Genomic DNA, 15,505 nt, shown 5'->3' on the forward strand with positions numbered 1-15,505 from the left:
GATGATGTGGGGGCCGCAGCTCAGCCTCACTCACCCGCATCCACCGGACCAATCAATCTTTCTTTGCCTGCCTAGCTTAGCTTAGCTGGCGTCAACTTCTGGCCAGCGTTGGCTTCTTCGGTCCGGTCCGGTGGGTAGGTAGGGGCCCGGTCCTCAAAGCCGAAGCAAGCGAGCATGCCACGTGCTGTGCATTCATCACTCTTTCTTTTCTAATTAGAAAAATAAAACTGAAAACCACGAGCCCCTACTACATCACTAAACCACTGTCGCCGTCAGCCGCTCGCCCTACCGGAGCCGACTTGACTTTGCCGATGCAAGGACCGGCGCCCCCGGCCCCGAGCTGCCACCACGCGCCGTGTCGCTCCGCATTCATCATTCTTTCTTTCCCTTTTCTCTAACAAAAAAGGAAAAAGAAAGGCGAAAAAACCTCCCGAAACTACAATGTGCTACTCCCTCTGCCCGTAAGTTTAAGTCTTTGTAGAGATTTCGCTATGAATCATGTACGTATGAATGTACATACATATATATATATATATATACATACATATATATATATATATATATATATATATATATATATATATGCATTTTAGAGTGCAGATTCACTCATTCTGCTTCGTATGGAGTCCGTAAAGAAATCTATACGTAACTTATATTTAGAAACGAAGGGAGTAGTGCAAAAAACATATTTTTATTATATAAAACAAAATCAACCCGGAGGTTCGTAAGAAATACAAAGCATCCTAAGTACCATAAACATTACCTCAAGGACCCTAGCCTGCGCCACTAAATGCCCAATGCCGTCGTCGGTACGCGTCACTTCCCTACCAAAGCCAGCTTGACTTTGTCAATGTCCAAGGACCGGCAACCCCCCGTCGCAGGCATCACCGTTGAGACCCTTGGATCATTGTGAAGCGCCTAAGATCAAATCTCGTCGTTGCCGCGCATGCATGCCGAGAACCCCTAACTTCGCCTCCCCAAGGAGACAGCAACTCCATCGAGTCCGCCCAATTGACGAACTCGAAAAGGGTTGCAGCCTGGAAGACCAACTCGAAGATGAAGTGTCGCGGTCCACCCTAAAGCCACTTTCTGCAAGCAAAAAAAGAAAGAGTGAGTGGAAGGCGAAGGGAAGGTGGATCCACGGGCTTACAGACGAAGCTTGGAGGGTATGAGCACCCTAACTACTACTCCCTCCGTTTCTAAATATTTGTCTTTTTAGATATTTCAAATGGTGACCACATACGGATGTATATAGATATAATTTAGAGTGTAGATTCACTCATTTTGCTCCGTATGTAGACACATGTTAAAATCTCTAGAAAGACAAATATTTAGAAACGAAGGGAGTACAACCATATCGTTTCTTTCCGCTTGCAGTAACCTATTCTCATTTATCCCAGCTGAGCATCTCTCTCTCCCTCTGTCTCTCTACTCGGTGCACACATTTGCTTTCCTTTTCTTTTTCTAGACGATGCACACATTTAATGTGCTATATTTGGACAAGGGTTTGTGGCCAGCAGCCCAGCATGCATCGCTGGAACATACCATGAGACATGAGTTGACTTAGGGTAAATACAAAGTGAACACAAGCACTTAACTAGGGACAAAAATGTGTTTCTACCGTGCACGCTATGTAGCGTTATCTACCCATCACAGCCTTCAATGCGGGTGGAATTCAAGCCCGAGCCACTCATTGGAGCTCGTTAATTAAGATAACGAGTTAGCTTAGCTCGACTCGTTAACATAACAAGATAAGATTCTAACTCAGCTTAACTGGTGTAACTCGTGACTTTTTTTTCGGAAAAACTTTCGTTCTATTCATTTTCAATTATGGTTGTACAACGAACACTTTACATCCAGATTCGTAGACCACCCAGCGACGACTACAAGCACTGAGCGAGCCGAAGATGCGCCGCTGTCATCGCCCCTCCCTCGCCGGAGCCGGCCACATTTTCCGAAAATATTGAGCCCCTGCACCAAGACCCGGCCACATTTGAACAGTTTGTCCAATTTCACCGTGAGATGCGTGATTGGCACACTCATTTGAATCTTCAAAATGACTTGGTTGAGCACGTCTGGGATCACATTGGCAACCAATAGATGTATTGGTCCAATTTATGTTCAGTCAAGACAATTTCGATTTGGTTGTAAAACTATTTTATTAAAGACAATTTCAATTGGGTTTTAAAACTATTTTAATTTTCAGATAAATATTTGGGTTGGAAACTAGTTTTGATGCAAATTTGGGCATTTTTGGCCCTGACGGACAGGATGGGGCAAATATATGTGGCCGTGCGCTGGGTGCACGGCCACCGCATCCCAGGACAGGCCCGGACACGACCCCAAATCCCTACCCAAACAGACAGAAACCGGACAAAACGGACGTCCGTTTGAGGTCGCGCGGTGAAGTTGGCCTTAACCAAGGACAAAAATGTGTTTCTACCGTGCACGCTATGTAGCGTTATCTACCCATCACAACGTTCAATGCAGGTGGATTCAAGCCCGAGCCACTCATTAGAGCTCGTTAAGATAACGAGTTAGCTTGGCTCGACTCGTTAACATAACAAGATAAGATTCTAACTCAGCTTGACTGGTGTAACTCGTGACTTTTTTTTTCGGAAAAACTTTCATTCTATTCATTTTCAATTATGGATGTACAACGAACAATTTACATCTAGATTCGTAGACCACCCAGCGACGACTACAAGCACTGAGCGAGCCGAAGACGCGCCGCTGTCATCGCCCCTCCCTCGCCGGAGCCGGGCAAAACTTGTTGTAGACAGTCGGAAAGTCCTCATAGGACCAACGCAACAGAACAACAACAACCGCCGATGAAGAGGAGCGTAGATTAGAAGAATCCAACCTGAAGACACAAGAATATAGACGAACGACGGCCAGATCTGAGGAAATCCACCAAAGACAAATCTGCCGGAGACACATCTCCACACGCCCATCGACGATGCTTGAAGCATCACCGGAACGGGGCCTGGGCGGGGAGAACCTTATTCCATCTTCAGGGAGCCGTTGTCGTCTCGTCTTCCTAAGCAGAACACCAACCCTAACCAAACTCGAAAGAAGATTTAAAAAAATAGAGTCCTGCCACCGGCAAAGACTGGGATCCACTCCGCTCCCATGACCCCAAGGCCACCGAAGACGAGGCGGACCAACGGCGGCGCTTGCGAGAGACAAAGAAACCCTAACTTTTTAGGGGAGGCGGCGGCTGTACGGAACTCACTTAACTCGTTAAGTTTGTTATAGACGTGAATAACAAAAGAAAATAGATGTGAATAACAAAAATATACATATTACATAAAAATATATTTGTAGACATAAACTTTTCTTTACAAATCTAATCAACAATTTACACCAAAGGAACATTCGGTACACCAAATAATAACAATCTACAACTTTTCTTATGCCCCTTCTGGTCAACAAGCTTAATGAGCTGACCGAGTAGCTCGTTCGCTCGGCTCGTTAAACTTATTTTGTTAGCAAGCTTAGATTAAATCTCGATTTGGCTCGTTAACCACCGAGTTCGAGTTGAGTCGAGCTGAGTGAGGAGCTACTTATTTAGGTCGCGAGTTTCGAGTTAAAATTCCAGTCATAGCGTTGAGGATTCGAGCAAAACTTCACGATGCCCCTAAGAAACAAGAAGGAGCCCGACGAAAACCTAATGATACATACACTTTTCCTTTCAGTGGTGCGTACACATAGAAAACACCATAGTACATTCTGAAAAAACGGAAGAAAAAAAAACATCAACAACAATCTTCTATGACATTTTGAAACAAAACAATTTTTTACATAGACCAAAGGATATGTTGCACGAACCTCCTTGTGACCATGGATGTCCGATTCATGCACACACACTATATCAAAAAACCGCTCACCAACACGGATAACACTAGCACGGGAAGACAAGACGGCTAGCTAGTCCAATCAGCGAGAGACATAACCCTTCCTCTTCAAGATAGGTTGCTGACTTATGGTTTTGGCCCTTCCCTTTCAAGGTCGATAGTTTTAGGTATAGGATGTGCATGGACGAATGATCTCCTTCTTATAATATATACACGTGACTAAAGGGACCAGGGACCGAAACCAACCGTTGGTTTTGCGTGCCTATGATCGAAGCACGGGCGTGCTGGAATTGACTCCCCGTTTTTCGCTCGATTCATTACGAGCTAAGATCAAAACCCTGACACTCTTCGCATTACTACATGATTTTTGCGTGAGCCATGCTAACATGTAGTGTGTTTGTGTGTGTTCATCATGCTAGTTATAGGCTCTTCATACTAGTTTCTCACTTTGGATAAACGGTGTTTTTTAGGCGAGGATAAACGGTGTTACTAGTGATTTTTCTGCACGTCATTTTAGTGAGGTGTTGCTATTGTGTCCAATCGACTCCTGCTAGAAACTATGTATATGCATAGCCTAGATCGATCCAGCTAGCTGCGATCGACAGGACTTACTTTGCACTAGTGCATTATCACACACAAAAAAAAAGGTAAGGATGGAAGATTCTACTACACATATACACCACCCAAACCCATACACTTGGCTATTTGGCTTGGCTGGTCCCTCTCTCTTTTATCCCTTTCATTCATGCTTTTGCAGCAGCAGCAGCAGCACAAAGGCAGAATCCAGTATGAAACGTACACATCATCGTTAACTAATTAACAGGGGATTTGGACATGGATGATGGATTGGATCTGACATAGGACGTGTAGTAGGTGCACGGAACATCATCGATATACGACCGACGATTGACGAGGAAGTAGATTGCACTGCATTTTCCTTAGGGCAGACGAGACGATCCATCCTTTTCATTTCATTGTCTTGCGATCTTTATGTTGCTGTTGTATTTTTGGTACACAACACAGACGTAAAGCTATAGCTATAGCGCACCCCGGTGATGGTGCACTGCCACCTTTGCAGTATATGCGTGGATCATCGTGTGACCATATACTCCTAGATCTAGATGACTAGATCGATATCCGAGCCGGATCTTCTAGAACGTAGCTTTGGTCGTACGCAGATCAACAAGCAGAGAGACACGTAATCACTAGCATGGGTATCATCCTCTCTGTGGAGAGTCGTGTTGGCGACGTGGCATTCGTTCGATGTTGGTCGTCGGCATGTCTAAGTGATGCAACTGTCGCCGGACATGTGGAGAGCATATACTGCAAAGTGAAATTCGCCCGGGTTTGGGCCTTGGGGGTGGTCACGGCTTCTTCTTTTTTAGGCGGTCCAGGGCGCGCTGCATATTTCTTCAGTGCTTGGGGGTGGGCTTGGGCCTTGTTGTATTGGCTTCGCCCGGGTTTTTTGTTAGTTCTCCAACAACAACTATCTCCTGCTTACTTTTTTTTTGCGGGGTTATCTCCTGCTTACTCAATGGACGCGTTAAATATTATGTCTTTCATTTCGGGGGGAAAATCACACTGAATGCAAAGTTGACTTAGAAAGCAGTTTAGCAAATTATTACCACGATTGGTAGTAGTACAAAAAATATCCGGGACGAACCAACCACAGTTCTCTAAACAAGACACATACCAAGCATCAAATCTCGTGGAAACAAATGCGGATTGCAAAACTAAACTAATCAAGCTCCCCGTCACCATCCAGCACTTGATGAATGAGGCGATGGCATCATGCTGCTTGATTGTGTTCATCAGGTGACCAGGTAGTGTATGCCCGTGGTCGGGCCGCTCCGATCCGCCACCACCTTGAGCACGCTCTCATCACCGCCGCCCTCACCGGAAGGCTGCTTCTCGAGCACGGTGTATGCGCAGTACTCCACCTCGTAGACCTCCATGCCCGTGGCCCCGAAGCACGCCACCGAGGAACCCACACCCTCACCTGCAGCAGCAACAAATCACCTCAACTAACTCTTCAGTCCATTGTAGAATTGGAGCGACCGACATACCACATCGGCGGTGCGATTGTGATTTACTGAATCTAAACTGTTGTGTTTCGCTCTAGAAGAGGCTAAACAAAGGCTTTCGAGCTCACCGTGTGTTACTAAGAGTAGGTTCTCGTCAGGGTATTTGTCGGCGAGAGCCTTGATCAGGCTAGCGTATCTGATCCTTGCTCCCCTCACAGATTCTCCCCACTTGGGTACCTGCGGTGAAAAAGAACCGACGGTTTCAGGCATATATGATGGATTTCTGTGACAAACTGTTTGCCAATTTGTGCACAAAAATGGACACAGCTGGAAATTAGTGGTGACTAGACAAATAAGATGTGTCAATGGTGACTGCAAAAAGGAAATAGATCACAATCTATGGACCAAGCTGACCTCTGAGAAGAGCGGCTCTGTGGAATGGTCGATGGTACCAGGTGGCAAGATGGCTTCGAGTTCTGCCAGGTCAGGGAACCACTTCTCGACGCCGGGCGCAATCTGGCTGACGATAGCGCCCATCGCTTCAACATTCATCATCTCAGAGAGTCCATACTCGATCGACACCTGAAATCAACAAAGGTATTTCTTATCATTGCGCATAACTGTGGAGTGCAGGAACAGCAAAGTTGATAGTTCAGCCTCTGCACTAGCTTAACCAATCTGCAACACAAAATGCAGTGAACGTAGAAGCAGTAATTGCATAATGAGAGTACAATAAGCTCACAACAGTTGAAGCTCGATGCAACTCGACCACGGTGGCAGGACGGTAGAGGTGAACTAATGCTACAATCACCCTAAATCAGTGTATATCTGTTCCAACAAGTTAAGTTTCTTTCAGAGAATCAACTTGAGTGAGCTCAGGTGTATGGCACATAAAGAACCTTCAGCTCAGGTCTAAGCAATAGGAAGTTCGGAACGGTCATTTACTCCAGCAATTCATCGGCTATAAGGGCGCAAATCGGAAGGCTAAACTGCTGTTAGGATTTATTTACCCTAAATCATAATGAGTATCTGTACAAACAGTCAGTCAGTTTAACTTCAGTTCAGCTAACTGAAAGTCTGAGACCTCTCTGGTGTGTCCCAGTTAACTGAAGAACAACTCATCCCATCCCCAAGTTCAGGCTTGTTAACATGGCGCAGATCCAACCAATATCAACGCGAGCATGGACGAATGAATCCAACACGGAACAATGGAGGGAGGGGGCGAGGAGGAGGAGGGAGGGAGAGAATAGACCTTGACGCGGGAGGCTTCGAGGGGCACATTGGCGCTGGGGTCGAGGACGGCGGCGAGCGCGGCGTCGTCGGGGACGGCGCAGAGCGCGGCGACGGCCTGCGCGGCGGTCTGGAGGCAGCGGCGGAAGGGGGAGACGAGGACGCGGTGGAGCGCGTAGCCGTCGGCGGCGGCCTGCGCCCGGATGCGCTTGCCGACGGTCCAGGCGCGGAGGACGCCCGCGTCGGTCAGCGGCGGGTCCCACGGCCGCGGCTTGTTGGCCGGCCACATGGGCTCCGCGTGGTCCAGCCGGTCCCCGTGCCGCATCACCACCACCCTCTGCTGCTGCCCCGCCGCCGCCGCCGCCGCCATGGACGCCGGCCGGTCAAGATCAAGCCTTTCTCCCCTCTCCTCTCCTCTGTTTCTTGGAGAAGCGGAGTACCGCAGAAGGCAGCGCTGCTGTTTCTCATCTTCCTTTTAAACACAGGAGGAAAGATGAAGGCCCAAGCTTTCAATTTGCGTTTCTTCTTTCAATTTTATACTAGTAGCCTTTTCAAATATATATATATATATATATATATATATATATGCTAGTAGCATTATTGGTGGTATTAATATTCATCCTAAATGTGACTTGTGAACAACCCTTCTTCTTTTCTTCTGATGGACAAAATGTTGATCATCACACATGAAATATTTGAATATATATGTATCTCTTGATTTTCTACTTTTCTCCACCTAAACAGGGATAGGGACGGGCAAAAGGGTCAACTTTTAGGTGCAAATACATGACACCTGTCCATCTCCCCTCACAGCCAATCAACACATGACAAATCTAAGACAAGAATTTTGGGACGGAGGGAGTATTTCTTTACGGAGTAGTACCAGACAGACAGTGGTGTGCACAACAAGAGTACTTAGTAGACCACAATCAAATCCAACCCATAACCACCTAACATTCATTCATACTGAATCCAACATAACCAAGTGAGGCACACAAACGATTCAGTGTTCAGATGCCAACTCCAGCCAACATATTCACAGGCATTCGTAGATTCTAGAGCGCATACAGCGCCGAGTCCCCCGTTTATTCAATTCTTCTCCTACCGAAAAGAAGACGGTGCTTAGTTCTACGGGATCAGCAGCACGGACCCCGAGGTCTTCCGGGCCTCGAGGTCGGCGTGCGCGCGGGCCGCCTCCGACAGCGGGTAGGTGTGCTTCACGCGGGTGTGCAGCACCCCGTTGGCCACGTTGGCAAACACCTCGCCCGCCGCCTCCAGCAGCTCGTCGCGGGTGCCCGTGTAGTGCATCACGCTCGGCCTCGTCAGGAACAGCGACTTGGACGCCAGGTCGCCCATGGAGATCGGGTCGGGCGAGCCCGAGGACTGCCCGAACGACACCAGGAAACCGCGGGACGCCAGGCACTCCAGGGATGCCTGCACACATGAACAGATCGGGGTGGCATTACCCGTATCAGTATGACACCACGCATATGTATGTAAACTCGTAACATGAATTAATGGGGAAAAAAGATAAGAGGCGATATATCAGGTAGTTACACAAACGCCATACAAGAAGGCCATAATAACATGCTGTGTCTATTGAAAGATATGAAAATGCAGGTGGCGTAGCTACAACCAATTATGCCCAGGAATGCTACTGAGTCATGACAATGTGAAGGGAAACACCAACTGTTTATTTTGAAATGGGTGCTCAGATCACATTAACAAGGTATTAAATATATATTAGTTATTCTTTTTATTAGTGGGATGGCACAACACGAGCAGATCATGTTCAGATCTCAGTATTCAGATGTTCTGCAAATAGTAGTTCTACGCAAAGTACCATCGAAAGGATAAAAAAATAAAAGCATTCAAAGTGAATCAAGCTTCCAAACTAGGACCTGGTACAGCAATCTTACCTTGTATGTGTCCTTCCCAACAGAATCATAGACCACATTTACACCTTTTCCACCTGTAATCTCCTTGACTCTGGTTGCAACATCTTCCTTTGTGTACATGATCACATGGTGACATCCATCAAAATGTGCATGTGTGGCTTTCTCCTCATTTGAAACAGTTCCAATGACAGTGGCACCAAGGGCGTTCGCCCATTGACAAAGGAGTGATCCAACTCCACCAGCAGCAGCGTGGACGAGAACGGTATGGCCGGTCTCAACCTGCACGGCAATCAAAATGCAGTCAAGCTTTTTGTCATGGCAATCGGGTGAACCATCATGAAGCAATGTTGATCTCTGAGCATATGTAACATACGCACACACAGTACTTACAGGTTGTAGAGATCCAACATATATATGCTGTAGAGGTTAGCAATTATTTTTGCAATAATCAATGATAACGAAAATCCCCATGTTCACTCTTACAGTGGATCGCTTTATATTAGTATGTGATGTATGAACACCTTGCACTAAAAAGCAGTTTAAATTGCTTATCAGGCCTTCAACAAGCAACACGTAATCAATAATCATGCCCCTGGATACATACAGTGTGTTTTATCCATCTAGGTGCTCCGATTGACCTATGCACAATTCTTAACTTGAGGACTTTATTAGTATGTCACACGACTCTACAACACGAACAAGACAGAATGTACCTTGAATATGCGGCGAACTAGCATATGAACAGTCATCCCCTTGAGCATGATGGCAGCCGCTGTCTTGTGATCCACCTTAGGCGGGACAGGAACAGCGACATCGGCTGGAATAATCTGCTCTTCAGCATAAGAACCCATAGGCTTGCCTGCGTACGCGACGACATCCCCGACTTTCCTGCCGGTCAGTCCGGGCCCCACGGCAGTCACCACGCCAACAGCTTCCATACCTGGAGGTGGAACAGATCATAAAGATAGACAATAATAGAACAAAAACACTGATAACGGCGAAAGGCACAACCCACAAGCCAATTGTTAGAAGCAACAGTCTGATGCTATATAGTACATGTCGCAGGGTGACACAAGAGAGCACCAACTCTTCTTTGAGCAAAAAGATTAAAATTGGACGGTTTAGTCTGAAGTTCAGTGAGAATGATCTTGAGAGAATCACGCTTCTGCCTGAGCATCTAAAAGAGCCGACGACAAAACTTATGAGACATCTCTGAACCTAGGTGAGTGAGACAACGTTTGGCTTGAGTGGCAATAGGCCCCGGATAGATACGGTTTCTTCAGTTTCATCAGCAAGCTATCATTAATCAATCTTAGTTGAAACAGGATAAGGAAAGTGAGCAGCAATTTTGAGCAATAAACTAAATTGATATAAGCAATACTCTGATGCTATATCGTAGTACTTATATGTCGCACGATAACACAGCTGAGCCCTAATTCTGAGCTAAAAAATTAGTTGGTGGGCCATTCGGTGGGACACTCAGTTAATCTCGAGAATCCTGTTCCTGAGCATTTAAACCAACTGACGACCGATCAAATCAACCTAACTATGGCGTGTCAACTAGTAAAATGACAAGTGAGACAGTGTTGGTTTGAGTGGCAACTGGCCTGGGATAGACTCGGTTTCTTCAGTTTCGTCAGCAACAGACAGCAAGGTATCATGAATCAATCGAGTGGAAATCTGTTTTAGGAATTAGGGTTGGGTTGGGTACGGTACCGGGGGTGAAGGGGAGGGGAGCGGGGTAGACGCCCTTGCGGAAGTAGACGTCGATGAAGTTGACGCCGATGGCGGTGTTCCGGATCCGGATCTCGCCGTCACCGGGCTCGCCCACCTCCACCTCCTCCCACCGCAGCGCCTGCGCAGCAGAAATCGATTAGAAACGAGAAGCCCTTACCCTCGGCCCGGAAAACAAAGAGGGGATCGGCTTGCCTCGGGGCCGCCGAGCTCGTGGACCCTGATGGCCTTCACCATCGCCGCCGGATCGCCGGCGGAGCAGCAGCAACGGAGGCGGAGGCGGGCAGCGGGGTGCGAGTTGGAGCGGCGGGGAGTGACGGCGACAGGAGTAGCGACAGGGGAGGGGGAGTAGAAGACGGATTGGGAGGGTGCCAGGTGAGTGGAGCGGGGCGTCAATGTCATCGATCCGGTCCGGGTGCCACCTTCCATCCATTGATTTGACCTTCCTCTCTTTGTAAATCAAAATCCAATCATCCCAAAGTTTGTTCCCAAATCAATTCCGAATTTATTGGGCCACCTGCCAAAAAAGGCTTCTGCGTATTCGGATGTGATGTCGTTCTGTTAAGGCTTGTCTTAGAGCATGGTTAATAGTATAGCCATAAGCCAGTGTCATGTCGTCTATAACCCATCTTATAGTCAACATGTACAATAGTAGATCAAAAGAGTGTACTATTTTTTTTTATTATGTGGCCCACCTTTCATTCTCACAAGGTGCCTAGGAGCACGTGCTAGAGCTGGCTCTTCACAAGAGCCCGCTTACCTTCTCTCTCCTCTTCTCTTTCCTCCAACTAAGCAGAAATATACTAGTTTATTCCTTATACCCCGCTGACTCAACTCTATTGTACTTGCTCTTACGACGCCCGCTACAAATCATCCGACTGATCCCATCGAAAGTTAAGCCGCCTCCCTGTCCGTTTGATCTAGCCCAACTGCACCGTCCGATCTGTTCCTCTCAGCCCCTCTCTGCTTCTCTTCGCATCGCACCAACCGGACCCTCTTTTGTTTCGTTCTCGCAGCACCGGCGAGTGCTCCAACGCAGCACCCGGAGCCGTTGACGAGTACTCCAAAGCGGCATCGAATGCTGCATCTAGCCGTCGATGACCGCTGCGATGCAGCACCGCGAGCCGTTCGGCGAGCACTGCTTCGGAACACGGTGAGCTGCTGGCAATCGCTGCGATGTAGCACCGGGAGCCGCCGTCGACAGCCCCATTGCAGCACACCGCACTGCATTGCAGCTCTGAGAGTCGCCGGCGAGTGTTCCATAGCAGCACGGGACGCTGCAACAAGCCGCCCGACGAGTTCTGCATGGGAGCACGGGTGTCGCCGGTGAGCGCTCCATCACAACTCCAAAGGGACGCCGGGGGGCGCTCCATAGCAGCACAGAAAAAATGGCATCGAGCCGCCAGCGATGCGATGCAGCATCAGGAACCGCTGGCTAGCACTGCATTGCAGCACCCGATGCCTCCGCCGCGGTGGCGCGTCTCCGGCCGGCAAGCGTACACAACTCGATGGTTTGCGTTGTATAGCTCGCTTCCTCTTGCAGCAATGGCAGGCTCCCATGGTTGCAACAATGGGGGCAACAGCGCATGGCCTAGCGCACATGAGGTGGAAGGTGTTGGTGAACGACGGCGATGGTTGGAGGGTTCGTGCTCGGCGGTGGTCGTGCAGGAGGCCGTGATTGTGTTGGATTGGATGTGAAGTTGACTGGAAGGGCAAAGATGGAGAGAAGAGGATAGGATCGGGGGATGAGGAAGATTGTGTGGACGAGAAGCTTCAGGAGAGGGAAATGCGGAAAACGGTGTGTGGGAACGATGCGACACGTGTAGGGCGCTCGAATTGAAGCGGTTTATAGATCGCAAAGATCAGTTGGGTGAAAAGAAACCTTTTCCTTGTCTTACTCTCCGGCGGCGATCCTGATGTACGTCGAGGGTTCACACCTAGGTCACACGGGTCGGTGCCTAGTGGGAGGTTTCATTGTTGGATCTCTTTGGTCAAACCAAGGTGGATGCGCCTGAACCCTTGTCTAGTGTGGGTCCTTGGACAGAGGATAACCTAGAGGAGATGCTCAAGCATATGGACCTTCAGGATGACGAATTGGATGATGTGATCTTGGGGAAAGCAGAGGTGGAACAGATGGAGGTGGAAAAGCGTTGGCTGGCAATGGGAAGACTGAATATCGATTGTCAGTTCTGTGCTAATGTGATGTTTGAGCTGATGAAATTCGTGTGGAGCTTGTCCCATATCCCAAAGTTCAGATAAGTGGGAAAGAGCTTGTTTGTGTTCCAGATATTTTGCCTGGGTGACTGGAAGAAGGTTGTGCATGGGGGCCGTGGATTTTCTGTGGCTATGGACTAATTTGGGGGACTATGATGGTAAAACTGATCCAACGAACATGGCGCTTGATGGAATCTATGTTTCTCCACAGATTGATAAAGTTCTTGACATGTATCATCAGGAACATGTGGTGAATCAAGTGGCTCGTCAAATTTGTGGGGTAAGAGAGGTGCAACTATCCCATCGTTGTACTATGAGGGAAACTATTGATACGTCTCCAACATATCTATATTTTTTGATTGTTCCATGCTATAATATTACATGTTTTGGATGTTTATGGACTTTAGTTTACACTTTTATATCATTTTTGGGACTAACCTACTAACCGGAGGCCCAGCCCGTATTGCTGTTTTTTTGCCTATTTCAGTATATCGAAGAAAAGGAATATCAAACGGAGTCCAAACGGAATGAAACCTTCGGGAGCGTGATTTTCGGAACGAACGTGATCCAGAGGACTTGGAGTGCAAGTCAAGAAGCAATCAAGGAAGCCACGAGGGTGGAGGGCGCCCCCCTATAGGGCGTGCCCCCTATCTCGTGGGCCCCTCGGGCGTCCACCGACGTACTCCTTCCTCCTATATATACCCATATACCCCGAAACCATCAAGGGAGCCACCAAAGAAATATTTCCGCCACCGTAACCTTCTGTATCTGCGAGATCCCATCTTGGAGCCGTCGTCGGCGTTCTGCCGAAGGGGGAATCCACCACGGAGGGCTTCTACATCAACACCATAGCCCTTCCGATGAGTTGTGAGTAGTTTACCACAGACCTTCGGGTCCATAGTTATTAGCTAGATGGCTTCTTCTCTCTTTTTAGATCTCAATACCATGTTCTCCCCCTCTCTTGTGGAGATCTATTCGATGTAACTCTTTTTGCGGTGTGTTTGTCGAGATCTGATGAATTGTGGGTTTATGATCAAGTTTATCTATGAGAAATATTTGAATCTCCTCTGAATTCTTTTATGTGTGATTGAGTTATCTTTGCAAGTCTCTTCGAATTATCGGTTTGGTTTGGCCTACTAGATTGATCTTTCTTGCCATGGGAGAAGTGCTTAGCTTTGGGTTTAATCTTGCGGTGTCCTTTCCGAGTGACAACAGGGGCAGCAATGCACGTATTATATTGTTGCTATCGAGGATAAAAAGATGGGGTTTATATCATATTGCATGAGTTTATCCCTCTACATCATGTCATCTTTCTTAAAGCGTTACTCTGTTCTTATGAACTTAATACTCTAGATGCATGCTGGATAGCGGTCGATGTGTGGAGTAATAGTAGTAAATGCAGGCAGGAGTCGGTCTACTTGTTGCGGACGTGATGCCTATATACATGATCATGCCTAGATATTCTCATAATTATTCGCTTTTCTATCAATTGCTCGACAGTAATTTGTTCACCCACCATAATATTTATGCTATCTTGAGAGAAGCTTCTAGTGAAACCTATGGCCCCTGGGTCTATCTTCTATCATATGCGCTTTCAATCTACTTTTATTTGCATCTTTACTTTTCCAATCTATATCACAAAATACCAAAAATATATTTATCTTATCATATTATCTCTATCAGATCTCACTTTCGCAAGTGGCCGTGAGTTGGTTGCGAGTTCTTTGTTTGTTTGTGTAGGTTCGTGAGACTTGTGAGGAGCCTCCTACTGGATTGATACCTTGGTTCTCAAAAACTGAGGGAAATACTTACGCTACTGTGCTGCATCACCCTTTCCTCTTTAAGTAAAACCAACGCAAGCTCAAGACGTAGGAAGAAGGATTTCTGGCGCCGTTGCCGGGGAGGTCTTCGCTCAAGTCAAGACATACCAAGTACCCATCACAAACTCATCTCCCTCGCATTTACATTATTTGCCATTTGCCTCTCGTTTTCCTTTACCCCACTTCACCCTTGCCGTTTTATTCGCCCTCTCTTTCCTAATCTCCTCTCTTTTTCGCTTGCCTTTTTCTCTCCCTCTTTCGCTTGCCCTTTTTCTGTTTGCTTGTGTGTTGGATTACTTGTCGCCATGGCACAAGATAATATCAAATTGTGTGATTTTTCCAATACCAATAATAATGATTTCCTTAGTACTCCGATTGCCCCTCTTAATGATGTTGAGTCTTGTGAAATCAATGCTGCTTTGCTGAATCTTGTTATAAAAGATCAATTCTCCGGCCTTCCTAGTGAAGATGTCGCTACCCATCTAAACAACTTTGTTAATTTGTGTGAGATGCAAAAGAAAAAAGATACGGATAATGATATTGTTAAATTGAAGTTATTTTCGTTTTCACTTAGAGATCGTGCTAAAGTTTGGTTTTCGTCTTTGCCTAAAAATAGTATTGATTCTTGGAACAAGTGCAAAGATGCTTTTATCTCTAAGTATTTTCCTCCCGCTAAGATCATCTCGCTTAGGAACGATATTATGAATTTTAAACAATTTGATCATGAG

The 15,505-nt window shown here is 47.0% G+C and overlaps 2 protein-coding genes across 2 annotated transcripts; both read right to left on the reverse strand.

Moving 5' to 3' along the window:
* Positions 1 to 5,450: 5,450 nt before the first annotated feature.
* On the reverse strand, positions 5,451 to 7,577 carry LOC123093929 (uncharacterized). The gene is made up of 4 exons (XM_044515992.1): positions 7,134 to 7,577; positions 6,296 to 6,463; positions 6,010 to 6,118; positions 5,451 to 5,856 (listed from the first exon to the last, which is right to left on the reverse strand). The coding sequence occupies exons 1-4, from the start codon at positions 7,479 to 7,481 to the stop codon at positions 5,669 to 5,671; spliced, it is 813 nt and encodes a 270-aa protein (XP_044371927.1). The 5' UTR covers positions 7,482 to 7,577; the 3' UTR covers positions 5,451 to 5,668.
* A 468-nt stretch (positions 7,578 to 8,045) lies between these two features.
* Positions 8,046 to 11,204, reverse strand: LOC123093930 (quinone oxidoreductase). Its single transcript, XM_044515993.1, has 5 exons — positions 10,939 to 11,204; positions 10,726 to 10,864; positions 9,723 to 9,949; positions 9,031 to 9,288; positions 8,046 to 8,545 (listed from the first exon to the last, which is right to left on the reverse strand). The coding sequence occupies exons 1-5, from the start codon at positions 11,170 to 11,172 to the stop codon at positions 8,240 to 8,242; spliced, it is 1,164 nt and encodes a 387-aa protein (XP_044371928.1). The 5' UTR covers positions 11,173 to 11,204; the 3' UTR covers positions 8,046 to 8,239.
* Between the last annotated feature and the right edge of the window lie 4,301 nt (positions 11,205 to 15,505).

The sequence above is a fragment of the Triticum aestivum genome, chromosome 4B (genome assembly GCF_018294505.1).
Source record: "Triticum aestivum cultivar Chinese Spring chromosome 4B, IWGSC CS RefSeq v2.1, whole genome shotgun sequence".
Classification (NCBI taxonomy): domain Eukaryota; kingdom Viridiplantae; phylum Streptophyta; class Magnoliopsida; order Poales; family Poaceae; genus Triticum; species Triticum aestivum.

What these genes read in the sequence shown, in the direction of transcription:
- LOC123093929 (XM_044515992.1), bottom strand. Translation starts at nt 7,481, where the DNA reads ATGGCGGCGGCGGCGGCGGCGGGGCAGCAGCAGAGGGTGGTGGTGATG. An exon ending in CAGAGCCGCTCTTCTCAGAG is followed by an intron (nt 6,119 to 6,295) that starts GTCAGCTTGGTC and finishes TTTTCACCGCAG; the next exon opens with GTACCCAAGTGGGGAGAATC. An exon ending in CCTACTCTTAGTAACACACG is followed by an intron (nt 5,857 to 6,009) that starts GTGAGCTCGAAA and finishes TTGCTGCTGCAG; the next exon opens with GTGAGGGTGTGGGTTCCTCG.
- LOC123093930 (XM_044515993.1), bottom strand. Translation starts at nt 11,172, where the DNA reads ATGGAAGGTGGCACCCGGACCGGATCGATGACATTGACGCCCCGCTCC. An exon ending in TCCCCTCCCCTTCACCCCCG is followed by an intron (nt 9,950 to 10,725) that starts GTACCGTACCCA and finishes TTCCACCTCCAG; the next exon opens with GTATGGAAGCTGTTGGCGTG. An exon ending in TAGTTCGCCGCATATTCAAG is followed by an intron (nt 9,289 to 9,722) that starts GTACATTCTGTC and finishes ATTGCCGTGCAG; the next exon opens with GTTGAGACCGGCCATACCGT.